The sequence below is a fragment of the Saprolegnia diclina genome (assembly GCF_000281045.1).
Source record: "Saprolegnia diclina VS20 unplaced genomic scaffold supercont1.65, whole genome shotgun sequence".
Classification (NCBI taxonomy): Eukaryota; Oomycota; class Saprolegniomycetes; order Saprolegniales; family Saprolegniaceae; genus Saprolegnia; species Saprolegnia diclina.
This window is the reverse complement of record NW_008246132.1, coordinates 74653-85375: the sequence shown is the minus strand read 5'-3', so window position 1 is coordinate 85375 and position 10723 is coordinate 74653. Positions and strand designations below refer to the sequence as shown.

At 57.7% G+C, this 10723-nt stretch overlaps 4 protein-coding genes across 4 annotated transcripts; 2 read left to right on the top strand and 2 right to left on the bottom strand.

The window, feature by feature from the left end:
• Window positions 1–647: 647 nt before the first annotated feature.
• On the bottom strand, window positions 648–2026 carry SDRG_13962 (TKL/LISK protein kinase). Its single transcript, XM_008620063.1, has 3 exons — window positions 1822–2026; window positions 1327–1777; window positions 648–1277 (listed from the first exon to the last, which is right to left on the bottom strand). Exons 1-3 carry the CDS (start codon window positions 2021–2023, stop codon window positions 698–700), a joined length of 1233 nt encoding a protein of 410 aa, XP_008618285.1. The 5' UTR covers window positions 2024–2026; the 3' UTR covers window positions 648–697.
• Window positions 2027–5024: 2998 nt separating this feature from the next.
• SDRG_13961 (hypothetical protein) lies at window positions 5025–6466 on the top strand. Its single transcript, XM_008620062.1, has one exon. It carries the CDS (start codon window positions 5078–5080, stop codon window positions 6383–6385), a length of 1308 nt encoding a protein of 435 aa, XP_008618284.1. The 5' UTR covers window positions 5025–5077; the 3' UTR covers window positions 6386–6466.
• Window positions 6467–8172: 1706 nt separating this feature from the next.
• SDRG_13960 (hypothetical protein) lies at window positions 8173–8505 on the top strand (the record flags this gene model as incomplete). Its single annotated transcript, XM_008620061.1, has 1 exon — window positions 8173–8505. The coding sequence occupies one exon, from the start codon at window positions 8173–8175 to the stop codon at window positions 8503–8505; it is 333 nt and encodes a 110-aa protein (XP_008618283.1).
• A 6-nt stretch (window positions 8506–8511) lies between these two features.
• On the bottom strand, window positions 8512–10723 carry SDRG_13959 (hypothetical protein). The gene is made up of 2 exons (XM_008620060.1): window positions 9241–10723; window positions 8512–9192 (listed from the first exon to the last, which is right to left on the bottom strand). The coding sequence occupies exons 1-2, from the start codon at window positions 10370–10372 to the stop codon at window positions 8528–8530; spliced, it is 1797 nt and encodes a 598-aa protein (XP_008618282.1). The 5' UTR covers window positions 10373–10723; the 3' UTR covers window positions 8512–8527.

Here is a 10723-nt window from a genome sequence, read left to right as displayed (position 1 = left end):
CCGGCGGCACTTACTTTTATGCTTCGTTTCGCGTACCTATTATAACGTCCTCTGTACTACTGCGCCCAACACCGTCGCCGCATTGATGCTGACGGCGACAAGAGTTATGCGATCCCGCCATCGGTGTTCTCGGATCGCAGCAGTCTAGCCTCGCTAACAAGGCTCCTACGAGCGCACATTGCACAGCGTCGTTACAGCCGAGAGCAACCCGCTGGATGGCGCCCTTCCTCAACATCACAGACCAGTGACGCGGCACCTTGGCGTACATGTAAACAAGCTGACTGAAGAACTTTGAAGATGGTCATGGATGGTGGGACCCAGAATCTTGAGGTGAGCGACGTTGCGTAGAGACGGTGGGGGTTTCTTGAAGGTCGACGACCCACCACGCCTTGCGGCACCTGGCTTCCTCATTGCGACGTCATCGGCGTCTATCGAGCGAGTACTACTGCCGTCGTACCACCGCGTTTGGCGTCAAATGCCACCGGGTTTTTCGGGATTTCCAAGCGACATATTCGCGTATCTGATTGGCTGCATCGAGGCAAATATCGAGTATTTAAGCCAATCCTATCTCATTTCCAGAAAATACGGGAATATTGCATGGGCAACGTGCCATCCCTGCGTTGACCAAGCCATGCCCAGTGCAGAAAGGACAAAGGACAAAGAATGACTGAAATAATAGTAGTAGAAGAGGTCTAGTCTAATAGCGCTGCAGCTGGGCGCGAAGCTCCTTTAAAATACACTCGATCGTCGGGCGCTGGGCCGGGCTCAGTGCGAGGCAGAGCGGTCCGACGTTGACGAGCGGACTTGTCGGTGCAAAGTGCGCTTGCACCGCGTACGCCGAGGGCGGGAGGCTGGTGTGGACCTCGAGCTCGTAGAGCAGCATTCCAAACGAATAAATATCGGCCGCGACCGAGTACTGATGGCCCGCCACGACTTCGGGGGCATTCCACGGAGTCGCGTCTTGTCGCGGGCCGCCCATCTCGATACGCGGCGTGAGCCAGCCAAAGTTGGACACTTTGGCGTCGCCAATTTGGTTCAAAAATACGTTGGCCGACCGAAGGTCCCGGTGCGTAATGTCCTTGGCATGTAAATAGTCGAGGGCTTGGGCGACGTCGAGTGCATACAAGAGCTTTTGGCTCCACGCGGCGTCTGTTTGCGGCGTGCGTTCGAGGTATTGCCGCAAGGTGCCGCCGTCCATGTGCTCGAAAATCGCATGGAACGCGGTCGTGTCGGACCACGCAACACCCCGTAAGTGGACAATCTGCTGGCACGACAACCTAGTGCGTGTACGTTAGTACACTACAGGACAATGGTGTCACGACGTACTTGATGCGCAAGACGAGCTGGCCCACAAACACGGTCGACTCGTAGCCCTTGACGCCGCGCCACTGCTTGACATGGACGAGCTCGCGCCGGTACGTTGCCGCGTAGCTGGTCTTGTGCTCGACCTTTTCACGCGGAAGTACCTCGAGCGCCTCGATCCGCCACGGCAACAGCGCCTGCAGGTCGTGCTGGATGTTCTCTTGTGTCGTCATGAAGAGCGAGTCGCCGCCTTGGCTGCCGCGCGTGCGCAGCGTCTCCATGTACAGATCGTACGAGTCGTCTTCGATGTCGGCGAGAATCGCCACTGGCGACTTGGTGCCGCCGAGCTCGGGCTTTTCGAGCGACCGCTTTGGGCGACCTTGGCGCCGCCGACGGCCTTGCCAGAGCACGATGGCCGAGACAAGAAGCAGCGTCGTGATCCCGACACCGACAAAGACTATTGTGGGGCTGACCTCTACGCGCAAGATGAGTGGTGCAGAACTGGAGATGGGAGCGTACGGGCCGGCGGCGCAGTTGCCAACGTCGTGACTTGAGGCACACTCCGCGGCGACGGCGACGGTGCGAGGAACGGTGCGGGCGACACCGTGATGTCCTCGACAACGCGGATCGTAGCGGGCGGCGCCGTCGCATTGGTCGAACTGGTGTCGTTGAGCGCCGCAGAGACAGCGGCGATGAAAAGGGCCACGCAACGTACCCACATTGCTGGAAGAAGAGAAATGAATCAGCCGACATCGCGGCGCGTCGCCGTCAGCTGTGGTACGAGCGCCACATGTTGTGGCCGTTGCCGTTAGTCGTCGGGTCCGGCTGTGCTGTATCATCAACTTCGATCGAAGTTGCGTCAGACTGCGAGTGCGTCGCGAGGTTCTTTCTGCAAGCGAAGCAGTGCGTGCGAGCTCTACGTACGAGGACTGCTAGTAGTAGTCTAGCCCGATATTTCTCTACATCTTGAATGAACCCTGGCTCTAGTCGGCGCGACGACGCTACATCGACACAAATAGACGTCGAGACAGGCGCATCGAACGACGCATTGTAATGCAAAACGACGCGCGGGAGAGTGCTGCAGAGTGGCAAGTGCCGCGTCATTGCGCTGTCAGGATCGCTCGGCCGCGTCCGACACGACAGCCTGAAGACAGACGTGAAGACTCTGCAGAAGCAAGCAGCTGGCCGGCCATCAAACTGACCCAATGGATTTGCCGTTGCTGGAAAGGCCACGGAAATCGAAGTTCGAACTTGGACAGGTCCACACTTTCAGAGGCACGGGTGTTCGAATTCAGGGTGGGATCCACGTGGCACAATTACAAAGCAATCACGCGCCAACATTGCCGTTCGGGAGCTTTGCAGATAGTACTGCGAAGGATCTTACTGACGCTACTTGTTGAGGTCGCAGCAGACACGCTCTCATCGCCTTCTCAAAGCCCGTTACGAGAGCGTGCAGAGCACCGAGAAATGAGGATCATGTGGCCAGGCGCATACCGTCCGTAGGTCCCTTTCCACAAGCATTGCACGCGTTCAGCACGCGCTTGCGACTGGGACACACTCGCCGCATTGCTTGCGGACGCATCCAAGAACGACAGGGTGTTCAGGCGCTGCATAGATTCTTTGCTGGCAGCGGCCGATGTGCTCTTCGTCGCATAACTAATGCGCTGGTCTGCGCGCCGGACGTGGAGACTCTACGGGAAGCAGTGGTTCTCGGAGCTGCTGCGATACAGCGGGAAACCATTCCCTTCCCAGTTGATATCGCGTCCGAGTGGTGTGATCATGATGACACATGACGAGATGACGCGAGCAACGCATGCTCTCTGATGACTTTACCTGGTCCTTCTACTGACGACACGTGCAAGGTAGCAGCCAGTGGGTCTCAGCTATGGCTGCTGGTTGGAGAGGCAGTTTCCTCAGCTTCTTCAACCAGCAGCGTTCTGGTGCCATCGACTACGGCAAAGTGTAATGTCTGCTCGAGCATGTCTGCGACCGGCTTGCCACATCCCGTGCTCGAGATTCGCAAGCCAAGCTGCCAAGGACGCATTTGTGACGTAGCGGGTGCAAGCCAGCGAAGCAGAACCATTATCATATCAGAAGTATCCTCCCTCTGGATCCCACAGTCGACTCTCGACGTAGCAAAGCCTCTCTTGGTCAACAAGGTGTCAGCAGTAGTGTTATGTCTATCGTACAAGACATGTTGTTCTCACAAGCTGTCATCTTGTTGCACGAGCCGCGGAGCCGTGGTCAAACCGGCTTTGTAAACCGGTTAGACTCGCCAAGTCAGTTTTGCGTTTTAAGCAAGCCGGTTCGTGAAGCAAATCCGGTTTGTGGTTGCGTGCACACCGAATTGGCTCAAATATGTGGCGGCGTCCTACACGCCCGCTACCATACTGCTGACACGCGACGCCTGCAACTCGCAGTCACAAAACTTCGTATAATTATCATTTTTCCCAGTAGCAGAGTGGTTCGTTGTCCTATACACTCCGTGTCCAGAACGCTTTCGGTGCAAGGTGTGGTTTTGCGTCTTGTTTGTATCAAAGTATCGGCAGGATAGGCGGAGATAGATTGATACAAAACAGAGTGCAGGTCGGTATTTTGCACCGCTATGCCACCTCGCCCAGTACACATCGGCGCAACTATAGTATGCCAAACTTTAACCATCAAGTCGATGACCCCGCTAGTTTTAGCAGAGGATAATCGGACGCTTGCTCAGCCACGCCGAGTTGTGTCCCCGATGGTTGTCTTCTTCTCGACTAGCTAAAATGCAATAGCTATGCAAATCCAACCGAATCTAGGAAGCAGCACACGTCCATTTGGAGTCCTTTCTACGTGCGACTTGCGTGCTTGCGGCGAGTGTCTACTTCAAGCGGTCACCCCGATGCTCTGCGTCGGCATCTCGGCACCGATGATGTCTGTTACCGACACTGCGGCTGACAAGTGCAGCTGACAGTGTCGCGACAACGGCGTGCATGATAAATCACAAATCCCAAAATGGTAGCGATTACTCGAGCCGTCACGGTCTTGCGGTGCCATCATTGGTGCATGCCACGCTTGCCACACATGTTGACCGGACCCTCTTGTTCGTAAAGTGCCAAGAAAGGGGCACACCGGTGGGATAATGGGGTCACAACCACTCTTACTTACAAACGGATCTGCGGGTCGTGACGTCGCACGACGACCGTACCGGTGGTGCACGGTCAGGACAATGTACTCCATCAAATCGATCACAATGTGGCGACCGCAGTTTTACTCCCGTCTAGCAACAAGGGTCCATATAAAAATTGCTATTATGGGTCGCAGTACAAACGTATATACTTCGGGACATATCCCAGCACGCCCGACCAATCCGCACGCGGTACCGCAGTGCACAGCAATGTGAGATGGGTGGGCGAGTCAGTGGAGTAAGCCGAGCGTTGGGCTCTACGGGGCATGTATGGTCGCGCCGAGAAGAGTGCATATATGTAACGCAACCTAAATGAACCTAGAAGGGATGACAACCTGGAAGCTGTACCGCGCAGTATCCAGTTGGCCATCTCTGATAACGACGGAGAGACGCTCAATTGGTCATGTTTCTATCCACGCATGAGCGTGCATCCTCTTTCGCACCATGGCACTCTCACTCTACCATACAAAAACGTATGTATATGTCGAGGAAGAGCGCGCGCCGGTGCCCACGTCATCTACGTATACACGGGTCGACAGATGGCTGAATGCAATGTGTACGGAGTCAAACGCGTTGCGGTGCGGCAATGGTCTCACTTTTCAATCTTCCACGATGAAGCTACTCCTTACGGCGGCGCTCTGCGCGCTTGTGGCTCTTGTTGCCGGCGACGACAGTGGTGTTGTCCACTACGTGCGCGGCCTCGAGGTGCTGCCCGGCGACCGCGACCTCGCTGAAGTTGCCGTGACCTTGCCGCCGTTGCAAGGCATCAACGATGACATTGCCAAGGACTTTCGCGAGATTGCGCTCAACGGCCTCTCGCAGAACGCGACGGCGCGGGTGATCCAGCACATCCAGCAAGCCAAGAGCCCTATCTCAGCTGATGACATCCAGCGCATCTGGACAACGGCGACGGGGCCGAGCGCCGGCAGCGCCTTCACGGGCAACCAAAGCATCGCGCTCGACCTCCAGAGCATTTCCAAGGACGGTCTGACGTCCGAGAACGGCGACAGCCTCATGAAGAACATCAAGATCGCCATGGAGCTTGGCCAAATCGCTGCCTCGGACGGCCCGGGCCTCATCAACTCGATCCAAGACATCATCAAGAACGGTGCCAACGTCAAGGACGGTGCTGCTATCGTCGACCAAGTGCAGTCGATCTTGAGCAAGGTCACGGGTGTCTTTGATCCTGAGCCCGTCGTGTGCCGTCGCCAAGGTGTCGGGCGTGGCGTCGGCACGGTTCTCGAGAACCAGTGTCTGCCCGGTGAGGAGGCCTGGGGTGCGCTCTGCTACCCCAAGTGCAAGGAAGGCTACGAGTCGGTGGGCTGCTGCATCTGCCGCAAGAAGGGCTGTGGTGGCGTCAAGGGCGCGACCGATATTGGTGTCTCGTGCGCCAAGCCGTCCGCCTACGGTCGTGGCTCGGGCTACGCGATCTGGAACGAAGACAAGTGCAAGCGTGAGAACGGCCAGGGCTGCGAGAAGAACGGGGCCATGTGGTACCCGAAATGCGACAAGGGCTTCCACAACGTTGGCTGCTGTATTTGCTCGCCCGATTGCCCCGAGGGGTTCCATGACGACGGTGCGTTCTGCCGCAAGGACCACTACGGCCGTGGCGTCGGTGTCTCGCGCCTCGGATGCCCCAAGCATCTGGAGAAGAGCGGTCTTCTCTGCTACCCGCCGTGCGCTGCCAACCAAGTCGGCGTCGGTCCCGTGTGCTGGCCTCAGTGTGTGAACCCCGCTGGCACCGACTGCGGCCTCTTCTGCACGTCCAGCGTCGCCACGTGCGTCAACACCGTCGTCGACATTGTCGGCCAAACGGCCAAGGTGACGCTCAGCTTGGTGGCCCAAGACTACACTGGCGCGATCAAGACCGCGGTCCAGACGGGCGGCAAGTACATCAGCTTGGACAAGTGCCCCAAGTAGAAGCCAATCATCGTTCGAGTTATCGATGACAATCTTGTCGTTTTGTCCACCCATTGACTTTAAACGGGTTGAAACGAGTGAAATCATTTGATTTGTTTGGCGTTGTTTGTTGAGATGCAGCATCAACACGTCAATGTATTTCTATTGTAGCTATGCCATGCATGACTTTGGTATTGGCTTTACTTCCCGTATGACCCCGTGTGCATCTACCTAGTAGTACAGACGTAATTAGTTTTTAAGACCCCGTATGCATCTAGTCCAGATTCAATAAGTTCGGGTGTAAGCTTAGATCTTAGTCTTAGTGCTAAGATCAAAGAAGCTTACACTGCCACCAAGACCTGCTTTTAGAAGGAAGTTGAGAGTTACATACAAGCTCCTAATCACATTCTACTTCTTTCGTACCCATGGAGCACTCGTCGTTAGCACGGCGGAAACAGAGTCCGCGGGCAATCCACGTTGCATCGATGTTCATTGGCGAGCCTCTTGATTTTGGTACTAGTACATGCTACAATAGAAACCGCGATGCCTCGTCGTCCGCCGCCTTGCTGGACTCGTGGCGAAGTATGGACCGGCCACACGCCATATCCACGTCTTCTTCACGGGGTACGTACTTCACGTGCTAGTATAGAATCGACACATCGCCAACGGCCGTGGTATGGCAGCGTTGATCTTGCTCGTCCGCGCCTGCAAGGATGCTGACCGGCATCGGCGCACAGACGAGCGTTGCTGCAGTACCGGTAGATCCGCAGCATGGACAGCACCACAGTGCAGTCGGTGATCAACGATAACGTCCATGCGTTGACTTGCGCGCGACAACACATCCGTTGAAAAGCATGCAAAACCACAGCCTACCTCTCGATGTGTCCTGTTCGTGCTCGCAACGACGGAGCGCGCGATCTCGCTCCTGACGCAATCACCACGTGGTGCCATCGCCTTGGTGCGTCCTCGCGGTCGTCACCGACCTTACTTTCGCGGCGCATCGCGGTTTCCTAACATTCCAATCGACTACTCATACACTCGAGGCTGGGTAAGCATGAGTAGTTGATGCCGGTCTATTTAGCGAGCGCTTGCACAGTCCACGCTTGCAACCCGGCGCGCCACCTTGAAGTTCAACCAGCTTATCGGGTCGCCGTGGGTGCTTGACACCACATGTTTCAACATCATCCGAGATTGCTTTTGGCGACGGCTTCGCAATATTTGTACGTTCCCCTGACGCAAACACCTCTCGTGACTGCAAGTCGATCAAGCATTCTGGAGGCGACGGCAGAGTCTTGTGTTCTCGACGATGACTGCAAGCTACTACTGTCGCGCAGTGGCGTGCGATTGGACAACTAGCATCATCCGCCTGGTCGTTTTCAGAATTCATTTTTCTGAACAAAAGCGCCAGGGTCCGAACAGGACCGAACACTGCAGATACGCTGTATTGTGGCGGACACGCGACCTTCATCACGGTACTACTGCGTGCACGTGGCGCTGCACCGCGCCGTCTGCTCCTTTCGAGCTGCCGGAAGTGCGCCATCCAGGTTGGTTCGCGTCTAGTCCGTATACGATTTCTAGTACTTTAGAACTAGCAAAGGAGCTTGCGCGCCACTCGATCGGTGTGGCGCTCCGAGGCCGCGCCGCCGACTGGTCGACACCTTCCTCGTCTCAGAGCGCCAACTTCAAGTATACCTGGATGGCAAATACCTTGCACCCTGTATTGCATACAAAGGTCAAGCTACACCTTGATTTCTGGGCGTCGACCGCTGACGAACGGAGCCACTTTGCAATATTAGTCGTGCCGACCAATGCAGCGCTACTGGCCCCTGCTCGCCCTCGTCGCCACCGTCACGCTTGCCTCGGACGCCGACGCGCAGCTCTCGACCCTCCTTGACGACGTCAAGCAGTGGCGAGAGCTCCACCCGGCGCGCTTCGACCCGCCCGATGCCTTTGGGACCAATGCCTCGACGACAACAGCGGCACTGGCGACGCCGAATGGCTGGACGCTTACGACGGTCCTCGGCGCGATCCTCTCGGGTCTCCTCACCGGCTTTGCGAGCCGGCTCTTCCTACGCATGGCACGCTGGTGCATCGGCCGCGCGCTCTACCTTTGGAAAACCGGGCTTCTATCAATCGACTAGAAGGCATCTGCTAATCTCACAGCTATCTATTCGACTTGGTTATAGTCGCTTTTTGGTGTCTGGGCCATTGTCGCCAGCAACAAAGCCACGCAACGGTGGGTTGATGCGCCGCATCGGTGGCGTCACTTGGTGGCGTGGAAGGTGTCGGTGATGGTTGCGGCGCTGGGCCCTCGAGTGGCAAGTGCCACCGATAACAGTACTCGGCGAGCGCGTCGACGGCAGCGCGCAGGGCGTCCGAGGGTCCATGGTTTGTGAGCCATTGTACGCGCTTCTTTAGGAGCGCTCGGGCCGGTGGCTCGGCGGGCAAGAGCACGGAGCGCTCGCAGTCGAGACACTCGGGCACCATCTCGTGGCAGGTCGCGCAGACCACGCCGAGGTTGATCGTGCAGCCAGGGCAAATGTACGTGATGCCCTCGAGCATCGGTAGCTCGCACGCCAAGCACGTCGTCAAGCCCCAGCCTTCGGTGAGCAGCTCCGTTCGCTCAAAGTTGGCCAGGAGCGACTCAATGCAAGCTAGAGTTGGCCAGAGGTCGCCCGTGTGGCGTGCCCAGTAGAGGTTCCAGACGCACGCTGGGAGCTGGTCCTTGGCGTCGGTCTGCAGGAACCCGTCGATCGCGGCCTCCCACGCGTCGACTGCCAGCGCGCACTCGCCAATCTTGTCATAGGCCTGCGCCATTACCTGGTGGGCTAGTACACATCGAGTGTTATTACGAGAGCGGGAATATGTTGTCGTACCCATTGCGCGGGGCAAGAGCCGCGTGCCATCGAGCGGTCCATCGACATCGGCAACGATGGGTGCGACAAGGGCTAACGCTTGGTCATAGTCGCCTTGCTCGAGACACGTCGTTGCGAGGTTGATGAGACTCATGTGGGTGTTTTGGTGGTCCCGACCAAAGATACGCTCGTGGCGGTCGGCGATGCTAATGTCGATGGCGAGCAGGTTGCTGCGCGAGCCGCCGATGCGCGTGTTGAGGAGCGAGAGAAAGTTGGCGCCCGCCAGCGCCGTCGGGTGGTTCTTGCCCATGACGCGCTGCACCTCGACGTTGCACGCCGTCACGGCGTTCACAGCGTCGTCGTACTCCATCGTAGGCGTCTCAAAGAGCGTGTGCATGAACCGCGTGTCGATCGTGCGCGGGTGGTCCGGTCCGTACACCTCGAGCATCCGCGCGAGGGTCTCGCCGAGCAGTTCGAGTCCTTCGTCCGTCTGGTTGAGCACTTCTGCGTACAGCATGCCAAGATGTGACATACAGTTGAGCGTATCTTCGTGCATTGGCCCCACAGTCTCCGTGAGCCGGCGAATCACGTCGACAAGCGTGGGTTCCCAGAGATCGCGCGGTTTGTACTGGTGGCCCTGGAACATGGCGAGGAGCCCTTGCATGTACAAGGTCGCAGGATCCTCGGGCCCGAGAGCCTCGAGATACAGAGCCAGCGCTTCCGTGCCGAGCGCCTCGCCTTCGACGAACGCGCCGTTGAGCGACACAAACTCAGCGAGGGCCTTGAAGAGCCGCGCCTTCTCGAGCGCCGTCGATGCCACCGCGATGCGCCCGCGGATCGCGCGCTTCATCCACGCTTCAAACGTCTCGAGCACCATGCGGTCGAGGCCCGTAAACCCGACCGTGCTCGTGATGACGCGATCAATGTTGGTCTTGTCGGTTGGCACCGTGGCCTGCGCCGCCTCGCTGCTCACGGTTGCGAGCATGTTGTAGAAGGCGCTGATGTCCAAAAGGATATCGTCAACGAACTGCGCTACTTGGTTGGGCGCGAGGGCCACGTCAAAGTTGGCGCCGACCGAAATCGTGACGTAGACCTCAAAGATGCACCACGAGCGCGTGAGCGTGATCGGGTTCTTCCACGGGTGCATGATCATGACGACGTTGCCGATGGCCGCGAGCGACTCTTGGAACGTCGACTGCCACCACGCAAACGGGTGCTCGCTCGCGCGGTGCTGGTTGTTGTTGAAGACGCAAAACCACACGACCGGGTCGTGAATGGAGCGCTCGCGGAAGAAGGACTCGAGGCTCTCGAGCGTCTCGAGGAAGATGTAGCCCCACGCGTGGCTAATGTACCACGTCGCGGGCTGCACGTACGCCGCGTCGGACGTGTGGAGACGCACGTGCTCGACGAGCGACGCTTCCGAGGTTGACGTGGTCGGGACAACGTAGTCGAAGCACACCTGCGCAGAGGTCTTGCCCTCGAACGCGCGCCGCCCGCCGTGCAG

What these genes read in the sequence shown, in the direction of transcription:
- SDRG_13962 (XM_008620063.1), bottom strand. Translation starts at nt 2,023, where the DNA reads ATGTGGGTACGTTGCGTGGCCCTTTTCATCGCCGCTGTCTCTGCGGCG. An exon ending in GGCAACTGCGCCGCCGGCCC is followed by an intron (nt 1,778 to 1,821) that starts GTACGCTCCCAT and finishes TCTTGCGCGTAG; the next exon opens with AGGTCAGCCCCACAATAGTC. An exon ending in CAGCTCGTCTTGCGCATCAA is followed by an intron (nt 1,278 to 1,326) that starts GTACGTCGTGAC and finishes TACACGCACTAG; the next exon opens with GTTGTCGTGCCAGCAGATTG.
- SDRG_13961 (XM_008620062.1), top strand. Translation starts at nt 5,078, where the DNA reads ATGAAGCTACTCCTTACGGCGGCGCTCTGCGCGCTTGTGGCTCTTGTT.
- SDRG_13959 (XM_008620060.1), bottom strand. Translation starts at nt 10,372, where the DNA reads ATGATCATGCACCCGTGGAAGAACCCGATCACGCTCACGCGCTCGTGG. An exon ending in GCTCTTGCCCCGCGCAATGG is followed by an intron (nt 9,193 to 9,240) that starts GTACGACAACAT and finishes GATGTGTACTAG; the next exon opens with CCCACCAGGTAATGGCGCAG.